The sequence below is a fragment of the Seriola aureovittata genome, chromosome 5 (assembly GCF_021018895.1).
Source record: "Seriola aureovittata isolate HTS-2021-v1 ecotype China chromosome 5, ASM2101889v1, whole genome shotgun sequence".
Classification (NCBI taxonomy): domain Eukaryota; kingdom Metazoa; phylum Chordata; class Actinopteri; order Carangiformes; family Carangidae; genus Seriola; species Seriola aureovittata.
The window spans coordinates 5,505,455-5,525,825 of NC_079368.1; the positions used below are offsets into that span (position 1 = coordinate 5,505,455).

Genomic DNA, 20,371 nt, shown 5'->3' on the forward strand with positions numbered 1-20,371 from the left:
TGGTGAGGATCAAGCCCCCGTGGAGGCTTTCTTTCATCTCCTGTGCAGAAACCTCCTCATTACTGTCTATTCAACCTCGACATGAAGATTAGTCATTGTAGGAGAACCGGTGGGTTGGGTTCCTTGGTAAAAGCTTTCATTTGTTCTTAGAATATAATAAGTGTCCAGACTTTTTCATCTTGAAGCACAAATAAAGACAATGACAAGGTGATAGGTAGGTAAATAAGGGTTTCAAATGTTTTATTCCTTTAATATCACTGGCAAATATAAATTGCTGCTCCACAATTCATTTCCAAAGGGTTTTTTTTTTCCACATTTGAAGTGATTTCCTTAGAAGACAGTGTCCAAATTCCACAATTCTTAAAAAGTAAGTGCACAAAACATCCACCTTTAAGTAATTGTTCAACAAACAGACACTTGACCTTTCTGAAGAGAAAGGTGGCAGGCGACGACGATGTTCATGGAGCGATGACGCGGTGTTGTCTGTGTGTTCGTGTGTACTGTGTAATGCATGAAAGCACCACGCCTGAGACTGTCACAATGAAAAGGAATGACCTTCGTGATACATTTCGATATATCATATACACTCATACATATCATATACTTCTGTCAGGTCGTACATTTGTGTCTGTTTTAAGGCATTATCAGCCACTTTGTATGCAGGGACAAAATGTGCAAAAACCAAATATACACATGAACATGAGTTTCCCCTGATGCTGAAACCTGTAGCTTAAACAACTGGTCTGACTGTAGTCTTGTTCTTTGAGAGATTCCACACCTGCTTCTTAAGCAGATGCTTAGAGCACCAGGGTTTTCGTAGAGGGGAGGTGGGGGTGATGAGGAGCAATAGTTGTGCGAACACACACATACATACACACACACACACACACACACACACACACACACACTCTCCCACCTCGGCACCATGGAGGCCAACGCAGCATGTGGAGGAGGGAGTCACACTCACTCTTGGGCGCATGTGCAAACACACACACACACACACACAGATTGGCGGAAGACAGACAACAGGCCATGGATGGAAAAAAGGAGGAACCATGAGACGACCACAGACAGACATTAATGCTTAGGTTAATACATGGAGTCTTTGTCAAGTGGACTTTTTTTTGCATTTTACTAGGAAACAAATGAACAGAAAACCAGAACAGAAAGAGAGCCTTACAAATTCTTTTTAAACCACCCACCCTCTACCACCCCAGAAAAAAAATTCTCTCTGAAGACAGTGACGAAATAAATAAACACTCACGCACAGTTGCACATACCGTATACCCATGCACACACCTTCACCTTCTGTGAAAACATCTGCACACTCACACCTACTTTGCAATACATTTCCCCTTTAGACCCCTTACAGCGTGGCTACACAGTTCCTCTCCGTTTGAAAAGGTTTCAATTTTGACCAAAAAAAAGAAAAAGAAAAGCAGCATTCCACACTGAAAAGACTAAACAATCGCATATGTATTTTTCTAATTTTCAGTTTTCTTCTTTTTTTTGTTGTACCATCTTCATGCTTTAACTGAGATTTACAAGTGGCAGATGCAGCAGGAGCAGGGGAGATTCCTTTGGCGCTGTGCTGCAGGGTTGAGGACATGTACGAAGGAAAAGCTGCAATCCTCTCCCTGCCAGGGATGATTCTGAACCAAACAAAGCACTAACAGCCATTTTGTTTGAGGTTCTCAGGCACGGAGATGGTCAAACACACAGCTTTGCCAGAGGAGCCATCATCACTGCGCTCACCCGAGCCACCAGCTCCTCTCACTTATACACTTTTTTTTTTTTTTTAATTGACATTTTTCAAAAAACTGATTTTTTTTATTATCCCTCCGTTAAAGGGCAAGATGGCTTTGCAAACAGCTAAAAATTAGAACCACAAAGAAAACATCATTTCCTAGGAGCACCGTGCCGATTTCTGAACAGACACAAAAGCCTCGAGGCACAAGAGACATTTCTATTCTCTATTCTATAGATTGACTAGGCTGTGCAAACAAACTACACATAGGAAACTCTCAATAAACCTCACAAGAAGAACATAGGCTATGACTAATTAAATATATTTATATATATATATATTCATCTATATATTTAGTATATCTAATAAATACATTTGTTGATAGACATAGAAATCTTTCTGTAAACTATTTACATTAAAAGGTGTACATTTTTGCAGAAACAATAAATAGCTATCAAGGCAAGGCGAAGGAGAGAAAATCTGTGGTTTCAACACTTTTGTGCTCTTCAGATGTGAACACACAGGAAGAGGCGAGCTCCCTCAGCGTGCTCCCACTGAAGAGTCAAAGAGAGTCGTTCAGCGTGACTCGTCTCAAGCTGAACTCTCCCTTCCTCAGTAATTGGCAGGAACATCCATTCGCAAAAAATAATGCTATCAGCCTCACCTGCCTGTCCTCTCTACGTAGTGGAATGTGCTCCAGTCTCTCGACTGCTCTCAGTAGATAGGATCTTTCCTTTCCTTTTAATGCCTGGTGAACGGGGCAGTGAAGAAGTAGTGTACAAAAAAATGTACCAGCACCTGCCAAAAATATACCAGCATTCGGCCTGGTGGCTGGTGTTTAGAGTTTCCAAACCTACTAGTGACCCCTGTCGTCGCCAGGCTCAAACATGACACACACACATATGATAAAAGGATGCTGTAAAAACGCCACCGTCATCAGAGAGAGGCAGAAAACATCAAACCCACCCACGAAAACCCTCCCGTACACCCCGGCCCCTTCACAATCTCATGCTGCACAAATTTTTTTTTTTGTTTGTTTGTTTTTGTGTAACTTTCTCTTCAGAACTGCAGGCGTGACATAAAATTACAGGGTAGTTACGAGATTGCCCGCCAAAGCCTGGGTACTAAGGGACGTATTGCTGTTGGCCCCGACAGGTTAGTTTAGTGTCCACAAAGTCTGCTGCCCCACACAGCACAGGCAGACCACTGACATGTTTCAAACACTCACTTCTGGTAACATTACTGCAACAGCTGCAGCGGGGGGGGCGTTTTAGTTTTTAAGAGACAGTGTTTGAAAAAGATGACACAGTTTTGTTTACAAAAGCAATTTTAAGTGCAAATTACCATGCACAGATGGTTGACTGGTGAGCAGGGCAGAAAAAAAGCCCTGCATCATGTCAGTGTCACACCTTTGGGAGGACTTTGTCTCACTGGACAACTAGGAGCGATGGAGGGGTGTGTGTATGTTTGTGTTAATGTATGTGTATGTGTGTGTGAAGGGTAAAATCTCATAAGTGCTTCCCATGGCTCTTGAGGCATAGAAAAAGAGGCAGTGGGATATTGTGTGGTAACATTCTCTGGCTGAAAGTTGTGGTTCTGACGGACGGACGGGGGGATGGAGGGGATGGAGTGTCTTTAAAATCCCACTCGTTTGATTGGTGCAGAGCGGAGCGAGTGACACCCTAAAGACTGACCACTGATGATGGACTAGATGTGGGCGGGTGTCTCAGAGGTGTTGCAGAGGTAAATGTAAATCACCATGGGGACAGGAAGTCTGCAGAGGCCCAGCTAGAGCAGAGGCCTCAGACTTGGTCAGTCCTGGTGGAGAGGGAGACAGGGAGGGAAGGAAGGGGGGGGGCCTGAGCGGGACCAGGGAGTGGTGAGACAATCTTGGGATGGGATTGGCTGAGGGGAGAAGGTGGGTGTTGGGTCAGTGCTGTTTATAGGCTGCAGCCCAGCTGCTTGGCCCTCTCCTGAGTGTCCTGCAGACGCTGCAGGCTGGCGCTGGAGTAGCCCTCATCGCTACAGCTGCTGCGCAGGCTGCCTCGCTCGTCCCCTGAGTCGCTCACACTGCTGGTGCTCCACTCTAGGTCACCCAGCAGGTAGTCCGTCCCCTCCACATCCACGTCCAGGTCCTCTGTTCCAACACAGGAGACACAACAACACGGTGATTAGAATGAGAGATGATAACGCTGATTTTTACATTTAGCTGATTCTGGGTCATTATGACAACAAGAAAAATGGTATCATTTCACACAGTGCTTCTTCACGTTAGATCGTCCTCACTTTATGAAGTTCATCTCGAACAACAGTTACATTTTGTTGTATCTTAGGCTGCAAGTCCCCGACGGATTGCACAAATTTCATTGGACAACTTGGTAATTATTTTTATTATCAAGTGATCCGATTGTCTCGATCAATCAATTAATCATTACTCTACACAATGTCAGAAAATAAGGAATAATGTTTGAAAAATGACTTAAAATATCAATCAATCCATTCTGTTGATCGACTAATAAATTTAGTGACCAATTGTTTCAGCTCCAGTTGTATCACTACTGTGTTTTATAAAGAAGGTTCACCAAACTTCAGAGTGCTTACCCTGGTTAAAAATACTGTAAACACTAAACGTTACAGTGTGTTTGTTTCATGTCTGTGCCCGAGCAGAGATGTAGATGAAGGCGCAGCAACTGAACCTGATGCAACTGGCTCCAAAAAGCTTCGTCACCGCAGACATGTCATTACAGAAAAATTAGCAATAATTAATACTTTCTGCATTTCATTTGATTAGTGTCAGTTCCAGGTTCCTGCATTGTGCATGCCGCCTCAGTGTCGAGGCTTATTCAAGTGGAACTGATTCATCATTAACGTTATTAATTACACGTGTGTTCTCATTGCTTTTCCCACTATGAGAAGCTTAAATGACGGCCATGAAAAATGCCTATTATAAAAATACCTACTATATAAAAATATATACAACAGTTTATGTACATTACCGACTGGTGCGGAAAGGTTCGGTATCATAAGTAGCAGAAGATCACACCTGCTGGATCAACGACTTTATGGAGACAAGTCGGTATTTTATGTCCGTGTGCCTGTGTGAGACTCACCCTGATCGGAGTCGGACTTTTCGGAGGACACAGTGGAGCCCGTACTGTCCATGCGGGTCCTCTCCACCCCCAGCTGCTCCAGACGCCTCCTCAGGTGTCTCTGCTCCCGCTGTAGCTGCTCCAAGGTGTGCTGAGCTCTCCTATCGCTCTCCTCCAACCTCTGTGGGGAGGGAAGATTAAAAACCCGACACTATGAGACATACACAGTACTAACGCACCGCAGCGGTCAACACGTGGCCCTCTTCATTAGGCGAGTACTACACACATGCATGCAGGTACCTTGATGTGATCTTTGGCCTTCATCAGCAGGCTGAGCGTGGTGTGCCTGTTAGCATCTGGTCCCAGGGGAACAAGGGATTTCAAACGCTCTAAACACAGTCGTAGATGTGCCCGTCTGGAGAGAGAGAGAGAGGGAGAGAGAGGAATACGAGAAATCTGTCAAACCCCATTACTGCATTTCCTTTAAAAAACAAGCAATGGAAATTAATTCTTTAACAATGGAAATAAAAATGAAAACACAAACACAGAGGCAAGAGATTCATTGCTGCTTAGAGCTTGTGATGTGTGTTTGTTATTGTTATTCACTCGGATGTTTGAGCTTCACTGTGCAGTCATTCATTCCATGAACATTCATCTGCTTGTGCCGACACATCTCACATCTGAGTTTGAGATTTCAGCCCAGACTAACTCGCTCAAGTGACTGTGACATCAGAGTCTGGAGACCAATCAGGGCTCAGCATGAAACTCAAGGCCACACACAGTAAGAAACTTCTTGCATCAAGTGGTAAACGTTTTGAAGTTTTAAGAAATATTCATAGATGAGATTCTGTTGAATGAGCAGATAAGAGGTTTTCAATGACGTAATTCAATTTATTGTAGAAAAGACATTCCAGACATCGTGTGACCCGAGACACTACTAGATTTCATTAAGAGAGTCCTTCACTCCTATAACATCATTTGACTCACTGTGTACAGTTTTTTTTCTTCAAGGTCCAAAATCAATGTAGCAGAAATATTCTGCTATAATAACAGTCATTTTTATTTTCATTTAATTTTCCATGTCTTTTGGTGCGCTGTGTAATCTTTGAGAGCGTAGAAACATGAACACACTCAGAATTCAAACACAAATAGCATGGACGGTAAATGTAGCGCGTTATATACTGTAGTAAATAGGGAGAGACTTCGAACACAGCCACTCCTTTTTATTCTGTGCATTCTTCTTCCTCGTCATATCCTGCTGCCTACATTACCCATAATGCAATTGGCCCAAAAACAGTTTGGTCAGAGATTTCAGTGTCTTAGGCTAGTCGTGGCTAAACACCAGCCTCGAGCCTCTAACCTTAAGCAGAGATTAGGAGCGAGCTACAGAAGTCATGTCTTCCTAACTCTACACCCCTAGATGTTTTTCCACTTTCAGATTTGTAGTCTTCAGCCCCAACACAAGCTGACTCAAGTGACATCACATGAGGCAAGGCATCAGACTTCTGGAGCCACAACAGGCTTTGTTGTTTTGATGGAGTTCCCCTTTAATGAAACTTGGGAATGAAGAGGTCAAGATGAATATCATCCGACACTGAACATAAAAAACTCCCTTAAATGTTAATTTAATTTGTATTTGCTCTTTGAGCTGCTGCTACATGTGCACTGTACAGTTAATCACCAACATCAAGAGGCAGTGAGAGACAGGTCTGGCCATGTAAAATACCTATGAGGCCCTCACATGTATATGTCTTCCCAGGAAGCCAGCATTGTGACATTATTACATAATGTTGCTACAAAGGATATTTCGAGGAGGGCGATGTACAAATCCTGCCTTGACGAGAGGAAAACAGAAACGTGGCGAAATCCAAAGATCAACTGCGACATACGTTCAGATCTGAGCTGATTATTAATGTCACCTGTCCTCTAACACAGTCCACATTTGAATGTCTCATCTCCACTCCACTTCCTCCCGTATGGCTCTAAGCTGGCAGCCTTGGCAGTTGCTGAGGTCTGGTGGGTGTTTGTGACCACTTGACCCTGCTGTTACACAACACACACCTCCAGCTCCAGCCGTGGCAGAGTGTGTACGTGTCTGTGTGCGCCTGTGTGTGGCTGAGCGAGTGGGTGTGTGTACGTCAGACTCTTCCTGTGTAAAAATGTTATTTTGGCAGCTGAGAGCTGGCTGGATGAGCTGTTCATTTATTTCCTGCTGCAGGTAATCCTGATGCGAGCGTCACCGCCGGAAAGAGTTTATTCAAAATCGCATGCAGAGAGGAGAGGACTGATTTGAATGTGGGCAGAGGACACACAGAAATATATTCTTACCCCTTGCCCTTTTAAAAACACACACACACACACACCACAAGTGAAGCCCACACACGCACATACAAAGCAGTATTCAGCAGCTGAAGCGAAGTGCCTGTTTCTCAGCTGACTCAGTCCAAAGGGCATGCAGACTGTCATTACATAACATGGAAATGCCCTCGCCCGTTTTGTTCTGACATAATAAGGGTTCAACAGAGCCAAATAATGTTTGTTAAACAACACCGAAGAGCAGCAGACTCATGAAACTGAACGGGTCACATGGTGTCTGTGAGCGAGAGAAAACACAGCGGGTGTGGCAGCGACACACGGCGCTTCAGTGCAGTGTGTCAATAGGTGAGTATGTATGGGGAGCTACAGGTTTGTGTGTTATCAGCTATCAGCCTGAGGCCAGAACCTACATTTCTCTGTCCTAATTCCACACACTCGCTTCTTCTTCAGACACACTCGACTGGTCTGAGTGCAACTGTTTGGTCTGAAACACGGTGAACGTGCGAGTCCGACTTGGTGCAAAAATCGATTGCAGCTGGGCGGTTTCTTGCAGCCCAGAAAGGTTTCTCTTACAGCAGCTTCTCACCCACTGAAAACGACAACTAGGTCAGCATCATGAACTCTGCCTGACCAGCAGTAAATCACCACGCCACTCTCCCTCTTGCCCTCTGACCCCCAGTGGTAACTGCCCATGACTTGCTGGGAGGAACTTACATGTAAAAAGAAGGTGCGGTGGTGGCTGGAGACATGTTAAGTGAACACACACGCATACTGCCGTGCCTGTGTTTTATGAAAGCCAGAGGTGTTTAGAGTTTTACAAAATGGGGGTGCTGGGTCTTGCATTCCTCTGGCTTTGCTGTGTACTGGGTCACCATGAGTAATATACTGTCTGCCTGAGATGACTCTCTATCATCAAGCTGCGAGAAACTGGCTAAAGGCTATGAATGTTCTCAAGTGTAATACGACTGCTGCGGTCATAATTTTGAATTACTGCTGTGCATGAGGCGTACACACACACACACACACACACACACACACACACACACACACACACACACACACACACACACACACACACACACACACACACACACACACACACACACACACACACACACACACCTCAGTGCCATATATCATTCAGGCCGTCCACTAAGCTGCTGGTTTGGATCAACTAGCACAGGCGGGACGAGGCACTCAGGGTGACGTGGACTCAAACAAAAGATTCATATTTAGACCTAAAACATCTGGTTTCATTTCTGCTCGGGTTCATTAAAAACAAACGCAGCCTGTGATAAAATGTGACTTCATCCTTCATTGCAGCCTGATACGGTTACATAATACATCATACAGTTACAGTATCAATAGGGGGTGTGTGATAAATTATCTGTAGAAAATCAGTTTCCTCAGCGTTTTCTGTGGCAAACAAGCTAAAGTCAGAAAATCTAATACTATATTAATGTACCACTCCTGTCGCTTTTAAAATGCACATTGAGGGCCTCACTGTCACTGTCCATTAGTTTCATCAATGATGGGAATACAACTAACCGTTATTTTCAGTATCCATCAATCTGTTGATTATTTTCTCAATGAACTGTTTTCTCTATAAAATGTCAGAAAACAGTGAAAAGTATTCAGATTGTTTCTTTTATTCAAGCTACTGTCCAAGACCATTAGATAAACAGTTTGCTTTCACGTATGACAAAGAAAAGCAGCAAATCTTCACATCTGAATAACTGGCACTTTCGTTAGAAAAATGATTAAACCAACTATTCTATTATCAAAATAATTGCTTAATGATTAATTTTTGGTTGATTGATTAGTTGAGAAAGTTTGCAGTTAGGTTATTTCCTCTCAGGTTCTTTGCTGGTTAACCATTCGATCAGATAACCATCACCTCTTCCTGAGGTAAACAGGAAACGTAACAATGGACTGATGAACTCAGAGTTTTCATTCAGCAGCTCTGAGATAGCTCAGTTGTAAGTTATTGAAACAAGATCAGCTGTTTTCAGGTGCCAAAGGGCACAGTGAGTCACCTGATACAACCATGATACCTCATTTGTCTCATCACTTTCAGAGGCGAGTGAGAGACCAGTGTTTCTGTTTGCACAAACCAATTTAAGCTCTGAACATGGAGCATTATCATACATATTAATCTCTGTAATTTTAAATCTGGTTTAGCAAGCATACACTTAGGTATTTTGCTTATGATATGACTCATAAAAACCCCTGCACACTCTCAACTCAGCTGTTAACACTCTGATAAGGTTCCCGGGCCTTTCTGATATGATCTGGGACACTGACGCATGTTAACGTCTTATCCCGTTTACTGTTGGTTTTCCACGTCTGCAAAGGCACATTATACTTTTAACTGGACCACAGCACAAATCTTATTTTCATTAGTACTTCTTCAATCACTTATCTTTATACTTCATTAGAAAAACACTGAGTTTACAAAATAACACCCTGCTATGTGGAGGGACACAACCAGAGGAACGTTGCACCTTTGACCCCTGACAGGGCTGAGGCCTCCTGCCGGTCACAAGTTACCTGAGGCCGAAGTGAAGTCTTACATAATCTGACGCAGAAATCAGGTTGCACAGGTGATTTATCTGATTTCATCCCTACTTCAATCTCAGACCACAGCTCACTCAGTTTAAGGGCCTGTAGTTCATTCACTCTCGGCTGAATCAGTGGATGAGGCTTGTAAATTGCCTGTAAACTTGATGTGTTTTCCACTTGGTCCAGTTCCTTCTCACACAGAAAACAATCCATGCAGTCCAGAACAGATCATTAAAAACCAGGTGAGAATGCTCTCGCCTCTCATTGGCTGTGAAGAAGCTCTTATCGCCTATGAAGAAGGATATGTATTTGCTCGCTGGTCCAGGTCAGACCTCCAACTAGAGGACTCCTTGTAGTATAACTGATGTAGGATCAGTTCCCCCATCACAAACAAAGCACTCCAGAATTAGTCTGTGACCATACCAGGACCACTTCCTCTGTGTGGTCCTACTGCTCTCGTTTGGTCCACACCCAAGCAAAACTGCAGCGTTCAGGGGTTGAAGCAAACCCACGGCCAATTAAATTTTACAGTCAAATGTTCAACAGGAATCAGCCTTTTCCAGGACAATTGTGTCATTCATCATTCCTTATGCTTTTAATGTCCAAAGAGCCATCTTCAACTGGCTCATTTTACTGGGCAACATAACTAAACTGTAGAGGACATTTTCACCCAGAATTAAAATTAGAAAAGAAATGATGATAGAAAATGAAGACAATTTGGCCAATAAATGATTTAATATTTTACTACCAGGATAGATAATCAGGCCACAATTAAATATTAAAAAGAAAAAGGGAACTGAAAAAGGAATTGGATATTGAAATAAATCATTATAGATATTGTGATGGCACATTGAAAAATGAAAAGTGAACTTTAAGAATCCTGAAATTAATTTCTGGAAAATTACATAATATGAAAAGCCAAATATAAAATGGAAAAAGGCCAAATAAAAAAGGAAGGCAAGAAAAAATATAAAACATACTAATTTTGGTTTAAATAACACATTACAATCAATTGACATTTACTTTTTGTTTTCAATTTACTGATTATTGACTGATCATTTCTGGTTTCCTTTTTCTTTTAAACATTTAATTATAGCCTGATTATCTTAAATACTGTTTTTTATTTTTCTATTTAAGTTTCCATTTTCCCTTTTAATCTTAACTCTGGATAAAATTATCATACACATTTAACAATGATTCTTAACCATCTGATCTGAGGAGATATTTCCCGTTGACAACCCATGATTTAGAGACACTTCCATGGTTACAGTGGGGGAGGGGGCTTTGGTGGAGTGAGCTGGTTTTCTTATGAATTGAGGAACAGCACCAACACAAACGAAATGAACACAAATGAAATTTTACATACCTGTTTTTTTCCATTTCATTGTGCGTAGACCTGTGGAGATAAAACAAAACATATATGAGGAAATGACAGCACACATAATAACAGAGTGAGTGATTGAACAGGGGAAGATTTCCCCTCTGTGTGTGCCGTCACTGCAGTCCAAGGCCTTACTGCAGGGGAGTGAGAGAGAGACAGAAGAGGCTGTGTGGGAGTTTATGAGCAGAGCGGATGACAAAATGAGATTCTAGGAAAAAGAGGAAAAGGCTCCTTCTACAGAGGAAACTTGCTCTTTTTTTCTTTAAAAAGGACCACAGTCAGATATGTGATGAGGAGGCCGGAGGTAAACATAGTAACAGTAACCAGAAACAAGAGGCAGGACTATACCCCTTCATACTGCCTGGTTATCCATCGTGCATGTACTGAATGGGCTGGGGGTGGGGAAAGACACAGTGCTGAGGGTAAACTGAGCTACGGTGGCCGTACGACTCCTGCACTGCAGTGTTAAAGCAGCACACACACACACACACACACACACACACAGAGGGTTAAGAAAAGGGTCAAGTGTAGATTTTGGACAGAATGTGCTGGTCTGACCTGTGTGAAAAAGGGTAGGTAGGTGGTGAGATTGGGTGGACGGAGGGACAGAAAGCAGAGAAGAAGATCCCCTCTGCATTGCTGAACTCTCCTCTACCTCCACCTGACCCCCTGATCCCCCACCTCAGATCCCAAAATAGCCTGTGCTCCTTCAACTCTGCTAGGCCCGAGGCTGTCACCATGCCACGGCCAAGATTCTCTCACAGGACTCTCACTCACACAGAGACAGAGAGAGAGAGAGAGAGAGAGAGAGAGAGAGAGAGACACACACACATCTTGCTCCACCTCCATGTTTGACTGGTTACTTTCTAGACTACACTTAGAAATACTGTCCTCTACTATCCTCAGTCACAAGCTCTGAGCAGCAACGGATCTCTTGCCTCTGTGTGTGTGTGTGTGTGTGTGTGTGTGTGTGTGTGTGTGTGTGTGTGTCTGCAGGGGTATCATCTTTTTTCAGCTTGTCTCGTTGGGTGCTCTCTATCTCACTTGGCCCCCTCCGGCCTTTGTGCATTCCTGTGCGGGCCAGACAGCCGCTGGTGACATAACAGCGCTCACAGGGAAACGATCCCACATATTCAGGCTAGATTTCAGGCTGTGGGACACCTCCCACCTCCCATCCGAGTCTGATTACCCTCTGCCCCTACACCACCTAACACACCCATGACGTGACAAGGTACAGCTCACAGCTGATATGTGATGAGATTTTTCATTGGATTTTAATCCTGGACAATCACTTAGACCAGACTGACTTCTTCATTAAAAGAAAATAAATACCTTTGTCATCTACAGCTCAAGGTGACTGCTGAGTTTCAAGATCCTCTTTCCACTTTGGTTAATTTACCTGACAAATTTGCAGTTTGAACAGAACAGGAAACTCTGGTTCCCAGCAGCCCACACAAGAGGCTGGAAAAACTGAGCTACAACTAAACTTTACTGCAGATCTCAGCTTTCAAAAACAACTTTTTAAACATCATTAACAAAAGTTATTACATGTATATTTGATATACCCTTTTGTATTTATTGAATCAATCATAAATTTGCATCAAGAGTCAATTTTACCCTGCAATTATGTGCTGGTGAAACTGCTTCCAAATAACCTCAAACCTGACTGCTTGTATGTAGCATGTTGGCCACATAAATTCATAAGATTTTATTCACCAAATTAAGTACCAAAACCTAGGAACATGGCAAAAGCAGACAGGATGTAAAGAAGCCAACAGTGAGGCCAGGTCATCTAAACATTTTGTCTGGAGGTAAAACTGAAAGGCAGCAGAATAGAAATGCTGGTGAGAATTCCTCACTGCTCAGAAAAAGTGTGCTGACACACATCTACAGAAAGCACAGAGGGTCAAAGGTGAACATGGAAGTTGGTCTGTAAGCTCCAACAATAATAATTGACTACTGTTGACTTTCAGTTTCCCCTCTACATAAATGAGCTGGTGACAACAATCTGACTGTCAGTGATAGGAATAGTGTCCAAAGCCTTGAAGCCAAAAATCAGGGTGCATGAAAGCTGACATTCTGTTAAAGAGGGAGACACTCGGCCCAGCACAGATCGGTATCATCTCACAATCACTTGTCTGACCAGTAATTGAGAAGGACTATTCTCGTCCTGGGTTTTGGTCTCGTTATCATCGTCTCCCTCTCTCACAAGCCTCTATCTGCCCGTTTAAAGAGAATGGGAAGATCAGTGTATGGTTTCTATAGTGCACTGTAGCAGGGAGGGGGTGGGGTGGAGGTGGTGGGGCACTCTACATCTATGTAATGGAGGAGCTGGTGCTCTCCACTGCCTGCCAAGAGCTGGAAAGACATGTAGGGGTGGAGGAGGTGAGGAGAGCGAGAAAACGCAAGGAAAGAGAAAGAGAGAGACAGAGAGAGAGAGAGAGAGAGAGAGAGAGAAGAAGAAGAGAGAAGTCACTACTACTGACACACATGCACACATACACACCAGAAACATGGCGTCTCCCCTCCCCCACTACTCACACATCCATGGCACAGGAAAAAAAAAAACTGGAGCTTGTACATAGTGGGTTGAATGACTTCACATACATACATGGCATCCTGCCATTCCTCCAAGTCTCCACGCCACCAAAAATAAAAAACTACCATGGCTGATCAACCAATGACCCACTCTTCTCTGGCAGAAATCAACCCCCCCCCCCCCCCCGAGAGGCAAATTCACTCAGTCACTGTGCTGGTCTGTCTGTTTATGATCAAGAGCCAACACCACACCAGACCATATCAAATCATCTCAGCTGTGCACAAACTCTTATTAATAACAAGCTGCCCTTAAACAGTAATGAGTAATAACTGATGAAGAGCTCACAGCTGATGAGGCAGTTGCTGCAGCTTAACCCAACGTTGCAGTTAAACAACAGTCAACGGTAAAGTAAAGGCTGGTGAGCTCAGAGGTTTCACTGCTGGAAACAAGGACAGATCTGCAGCAGCTCGGCGTCTACTTGACATGCTAAGCTAGTCCGGCATTTTCTTCACTAAGCATGTCTAAAAATGTAGTGCAGCGTAAGCACGTTAACACACGAGCTGGAAGCAGGTACATTCCTGCAGCGCTTCACATCTTCACTGTGGCTTTTAGTGTAATGGTGGAAATGGACGATCAAACGTGTCACTGTCTTTGCCAACATTGTCAAGTCTGACGGACGTTATACTGGTGAACAGGTTCAGCCAAATATTTGAGTAGCACTAGTTTCCTTCTATAGGGCAGTATTGTCTGCACATGTATGGAAATGTTAAGGCTGCAACTAATGATTATGAATTAATGATGAATGAATGAATTAATCTGCTAATTATTTTCTTGATTCATTCGATAAAATACCAGAAAATTGTTCAAAAAGTCTCGATCACAGTTTCTCAAAGTCGTGTTTTGACAGTTCAAAAACCCAAGGATATTCAACTTGATATAAAACAGAGAAAGGCAGGAAATATTTCAACTTGAGGCTGAAAGCAGCAATTATTGACACGTTTGCTTAAAAATTACTTCAACAATTTGTTGATTATGAAAACAGTTGCCATTTATTTTTATGTCCATCAACAAATCAATTTCTTCCCTCACAGCTGCAATTCTAGTAGAGACACATATGGAAGATAAAATCTCTTCCTCTTATCAAGTCCACTAATGAGGTAGATGCATGTAATTATTTTGATTTCTCAAATGCAATTTTGACGGGAGCTGAAATGATTAGCCAATTAAACAATTAATCAACTCACAGAAAATAAATTGGCCATAAATGTCATTTATCAAGAAAAAAAAAAACCTCACCAAACTTTCTGTTGCAGCTTCTCCAGTGTCAGGACAGGTTGCTGTTTTACATCAGAGGGGTTTGGACTGTTTGGTCAGAATAAACAAAATACTTGAAGACCTCAGCTTGGGGCAAACTCCGAGTTCTTAAAACTGTTCAAAGCAAACAATTAACTGAAAAAACAATCAACCGATTACAGCTGATGAAAATAATTGGTAGTTGCAGTCGACATAGTGAGATGTAGAGAATGAAAAAGGGGCTGTGTATGCAGCCGTCTAGTGACTTTAGATCTGAGGATAATACAGCTGGATATACATTGTGTTACAGGGTTAACAGGCCTGTACATAAACTTATTTATGTACCTGTTTACATGCGTCACCTCATGTGCTCTATACATTGGATACTGAACACGGCATTTACCCAGTAGACACTTGAGCTCAGGCTATTCTTCAAACAAATTTAGTTTGCACAAACTAAATTGTGTCGTCCGACCGCATCTGAAATGTTTGTCGCTGTTATTAATACTCAAAGCCGAGGCAACACGCCTGCCGTCACAGAGAGCGGCAGGACGTGATAATAGTTCAAATGGGGATAATGGTGCAGACTTGCAAAGCATTCATGATGTTGCACTTGTTTGTACACAAGAAACGCAACAGAGGTGGTTGTATAAAGAATGACCTCACCTTTGCGCACACGGCCGTAGGCGTGTTTGCCTAATACTTGGTTTCAGAAAGCTAAAGATAAAAGTTGTCGGACGCAGCTCCTCCCAATTTCCAATGTCAACAAGGTGTTGGACAGGAGGGTTTTAGAAGGTTTCATCAATCACTTTGTCTGAAAGTGACACTTTTATTGCACTGAGGCACTGGATGTAGTAACTGCATTAGTTTGCATGCACAAAATGTCTTCCCATTCAGCAGGTATGCTAATCGATGAAATAAAGTTCTATTTTGTCTGATTAAATTCATAAGAATCACAAGGTAAGACACGGAGGTAAAGAAATACATACGAGTCAGTTGAAGATTTAGATGCTTGGAGACACTGAAACGTGGACAGTGTAAACAGGGCTGTGAAGTGTCTGTCCACAACATGTAGCACACTCTAGTCCCTGTGTACATCAGTGTCGTAACTTGTATGTATTGCATATACATTGGGCTCCGTGTGGTAAGAAGGCTATATATAAACCTATTTATATTCACCACCGCGTGTGCTCTGCACACACATTTCCACACATCAGAGGGAGACAATCACTCCACTGGAGGGCGGATGACTGACAGCGTGGACTGTTGTGCCTTAATGGCAGACATACCTGATGTGGGTTCAAGTAAGTATACAATCAGTCTGAATGGGTGACACTCTAGTCTGTACTTCTGCATTTCATTGCTGCTTCCCATTTAACATGGCATTTATGGTATTATATTGATTAACTGACACGCTGGGCGGTGCTTTGGGCCGTTAACCCCTTTATTCCGTGTTTTTACTGGTGTTTCATTCAGAGTTTTCGTGTTTATAGAAACATACTTTAGGTGATATAGAATATGATTCCACCAGCGCTTTTTCTTGCACCCCCCCCCCCCATTCTGATGTTTGATGTGAACATTGATTGAAGCTCCCGACCTTTATCTGTATCTGCAAATCTGTAACATACCTGGCTGATTGGAAAAACTGCATGAATAAGCAGGTTTATAGGTGTTCCTAATAGAGTGTACATCATCCTCCTCACCAAAACAATCGATGCACTCGAATTTTCAAAAGGACTTCACAGCTGCTTCATGAGTGTTCATTTCCCAATGACCCTACCTCACAGGATGTGCACATATCCCCCAGCATGGGGTCATGAAGCCAAACTGCAATCTTATCACAGAGCGCACATCGATCTGTGGGGCGTTGATGCAACATGAATCTGTTCCCATAAGATTGATTTATGGAATTCAGATTACAGACTCTGTATGTACACTATGTGTGAGCAGTAGTGTCCACTGAGGTGACTGGAGCTGCCAAGAGCTGCCCCCTCACTGAAATGTCTTCTGCAGTCACCTTGACTGACCCAGTTTGCCTGAGCAAGTGGCCATTCAGACAGACTGATGTTTGCTGCTGTCAGTCACGCTTTACAGAAGACAATGGGAAGACTAAACGTGACCTTAGAGCAACAAACTCACACATGAAAGTGCAGCCACAGCTCTTAATGACCGAGTTATGAATAAATTAACCATTAAGCATGCCAAATTTCTACACTGTGATTTTTTTTGGAAAAACAAATACCTCTAACATCACATTGTTGTGTACATAACTGATATACACATTTCACTGTGTAGTCTGAAACAGCCAGTTATAAACTGTCCTCCAAATACTTAAAATGCTCTGTGCATACAGTCTGTCAGTGCCGTTGACAAATTACCTGTCAAGCCTTTGATGCTTTCCTGTCTGAGTGGAGAATCTCTACAATATGACTGTTTGGTCCATTAACCTATAGAGCTACATTCCCTCCACAACAAATGGTTTGGGTTGGAAGAGAGGGAGAAGTAGATGTGTTTCAAATGGCTTCCTTTAACAGGGAAGAAAAATCTTAATATCTTTAAGTGTAATGAATATGATGATCATAATTTTGGATGTGGGTGGATAGTTTCATTTTGTATTACCCTGGTTTTTGGCACAGCATGAAAACACACAACACAAGAAGGAATATAGCCGCAAGCGACAATGAGCGAGGTTTAAGTACAGTCAGCACAATCAGCTGACTGTACTTAAACAGACAATTAGCTCTGCAGGTAAACTGGGTAAATTCTGTTTTCACAATGCCACAGATAAACACAACAGACGTCTATGACACTGAATGCACTGAAAGTTAAGACGTTTTATATACAGTACATATGCTGAAGTAACAACTTGTGACTCCCTTTCTGTAGCATCTGAACTAATACTTTAGGAGCTTTGAGAATTAATTATGCAAATATTGAAAAAAGTGGAGTGAAGGACTTGGAGCTTGCAGTGGAGCAAAGTTTCATCACATATTACCAGATGTGTTTCAAAAACATTCAAATCCCTACAACCTTCAAGGGATTTTTGACAATGTTTTGAAGATTTGAGTGCTGCATTTCTTAACGTGTGATTCCTCACTTATAAACTCCACACACATTGATCAGTTAAAAGAGAGATGACCTTTGATCACGTCTTCTTAGTGTCAGAGAAAAGGATGTAGTCAATTATGAGAAATAAACTTTCTGAATTTTTCCACCTCTTCCAGGCAGAATAAGGAAAGACTGTTCAGTCTGTCCGAACAGATTGACTACATTTGTAGCAACAGCTTAAACCAAATTTGATTTGTGAGCATTTCACGACACTTAAAGACACAATTATTATAACAACACAGAGTATCAAAATGAAGAGTAATAACTTCTGTGCAGCTTGAATTTTGATGTGTGAAATTTTCTGAAGATGAAATCAAGTTTGATGCATGTGAAGACTTGAAGAATTTGGACACAACGCAAAATCACATGATCAGTTGTGGAATCATCTACTGAGTCAAGAGAAAAATGTTTTTTGTTTCTAGCTCATGTCTCAAGCTCAAACAGCCAATTACACTTCTGATGTGAAAAACAAACACCAATCTGGGAACAATGGATTAACCCTGCTGCACTCAGTGGGGGCACATCTGAAGTGGGGATATGATGAGCAGCTAGTTGCTGAGCTGCAAAACAATGAAGTTTGTAGTTTTTTGGCCACAAGAGTCTTTACCTGCTACTTGTGTTTTTCTTGCTTTTGCTTTTCCTTTTCAAGCTTTCCCTCTCTCGACTGCTGATGAAGGGTGGCATGGAGGCATAGCCGTGTTCTGCTTCTGCAAGAAAATCAACAACATAGTGGTCACATGTCCTGCTATCTGGCAATGCAAAATACAGTGTTACCGCACCACAGTGAAAAAGCAGCCAAAGGGGGTGTAGCAAGACTGTAAAATGTGCCACTTTTGATCTTGATCCCTTTGACATTCAGCAACAATGTCTTGTGCTGAAGTGTCTGCATGCAATGAATGGATTTCATGCGGTATATTTATACAGTATTTTCTCCCCTCAGCCTGGACAATGATGTCATCTTGAACTAGAATAAACCCCACTAGCAAACCACAACAGAAGGAAAGGAGGGGCCTCCATGAAAACAATGTCTCCCTGCACATCTGACTGCATCTGCAACATATGCATTTATTCTTTCATTATCACAAATGCAAATGCACGTGTGTTTGCACACTGCATTATTGCATTATGGCCCCAGAAATAACTTAATAATGATTTGAACCTATTTTAGGTAAGCGATTAATTCTGCTGTATGGTGCAAAATCCAATAACGTTAATGCAATTAATGCATGGCCCGATTACTTGATGTAAAACAATAAAGGACAGGTACAGGATTTAAATGGGCTTCAAAATGACAGGTGCATAAATTAGCGTTTTCTGTGGGGGGATGGGTGCCGATGTGATTTTTCAGAAATAAAACAAACCGTAGTAAACAATGCAATTATACTTTACCTCGTTCTCTGCGATCAAGGTACTCGGCTGCTTCGATCAACATCTGCACCATTCCGATCGCCGCCATTTTCAACAATATCACTGATAATATAACAATCCGATGAGGGATTCCGTGGCTGTACACAACCTGCTTCAGGTCCTACCACTGACTCTCCTTCTCAGCACTCAGGTGGCTCACTGCTCTGTCACTGATTATTTTAAAAGGCGAGAGGTAACGTTAAAGAGTTACTCCTGCAGCGTGTCAAACGGGCTATTTAAAAGTTAAAGGTCATGAATTCAGCACCAATCACTTTTAAAAGCCAAACAGTGTTCGTCTTTAATGATTGTTTAAATGGTTCAGGTCAGGGTTTGTTGTTAGCCGGCTAGTCAAGGCTGGCGCCCCCTCTTTTTAAAATTGTTAGCAAAATATTGTTAGCTTTAGCTATAGGTAGTTCTTCGAAAAAAAGGCGTCTTGTTGATAAAACAAAACGATGGCTTGATTGACATATAAAAATGAGTCGAGTATTAAGTGTATGTTCTGTTCGGGTAAAAAATAAGTTGGCTAATGTTAGCGCTGGAGACAAGTTGCCTGAATAATAAAAAAGAAAAGTTCTTCCTAGCTCGGTTGAATAGTGTAAAAATTGAGCCAATCGAAAGACAAGAGCGTTGTTGGCTTGTTCAGTGGTCACACACTTGCCTGATGTGAAACAGAAAGAAAAACAAGCTAGCTATCTTAAAGTTCAACCGACGATGTCCTACAACCTTATCGATTCGGGGCTATGTGGCTAATTTTGTGCTGGTTTGTCGCTGATCACGCGTGATACGTCTCGCTGGAAATGCAGATAGCGACTGACATCAGCTAAGGAGCAGTGAGTGTTTATCAAACTGCTGCCAAAATAGTGGCTTGTTGATCTGGACCACGGCTAACTACTGTACTTTACCACAAAGCTTCTGTGTACTGCGATGTT

General features: G+C 42.4%; 1 protein-coding gene across 1 annotated transcript; it reads right to left on the reverse strand.

Moving 5' to 3' along the window:
- Positions 1 to 215: 215 nt before the first annotated feature.
- On the reverse strand, positions 216 to 20,336 carry mxd1 (MAX dimerization protein 1). Its single transcript, XM_056376673.1, has 6 exons — positions 19,425 to 20,336; positions 18,643 to 18,742; positions 11,081 to 11,110; positions 5,137 to 5,251; positions 4,858 to 5,017; positions 216 to 3,884 (listed from the first exon to the last, which is right to left on the reverse strand). The coding sequence occupies exons 1-6, from the start codon at positions 19,489 to 19,491 to the stop codon at positions 3,688 to 3,690; spliced, it is 669 nt and encodes a 222-aa protein (XP_056232648.1). The 5' UTR covers positions 19,492 to 20,336; the 3' UTR covers positions 216 to 3,687.
- Between the last annotated feature and the right edge of the window lie 35 nt (positions 20,337 to 20,371).

Excerpts from the sequence above, each read along its gene's own strand:
- mxd1 (XM_056376673.1), bottom strand. The coding sequence starts at position 19,491 with ATGGCGGCGATCGGAATGGTGCAGATGTTGATCGAAGCAGCCGAGTAC. Across the intron at positions 11,111-18,642 it reads AAGAAAAACACAAGTAGCAG|GTCTACGCACAATGAAATGG; the intron begins GTAAAGACTCTT and ends TTATCTCCACAG. Across the intron at positions 5,252-11,080 it reads AATGAAATGGAAAAAAACAG|ACGGGCACATCTACGACTGT; the intron begins GTATGTAAAATT and ends CTCTCTCTCCAG.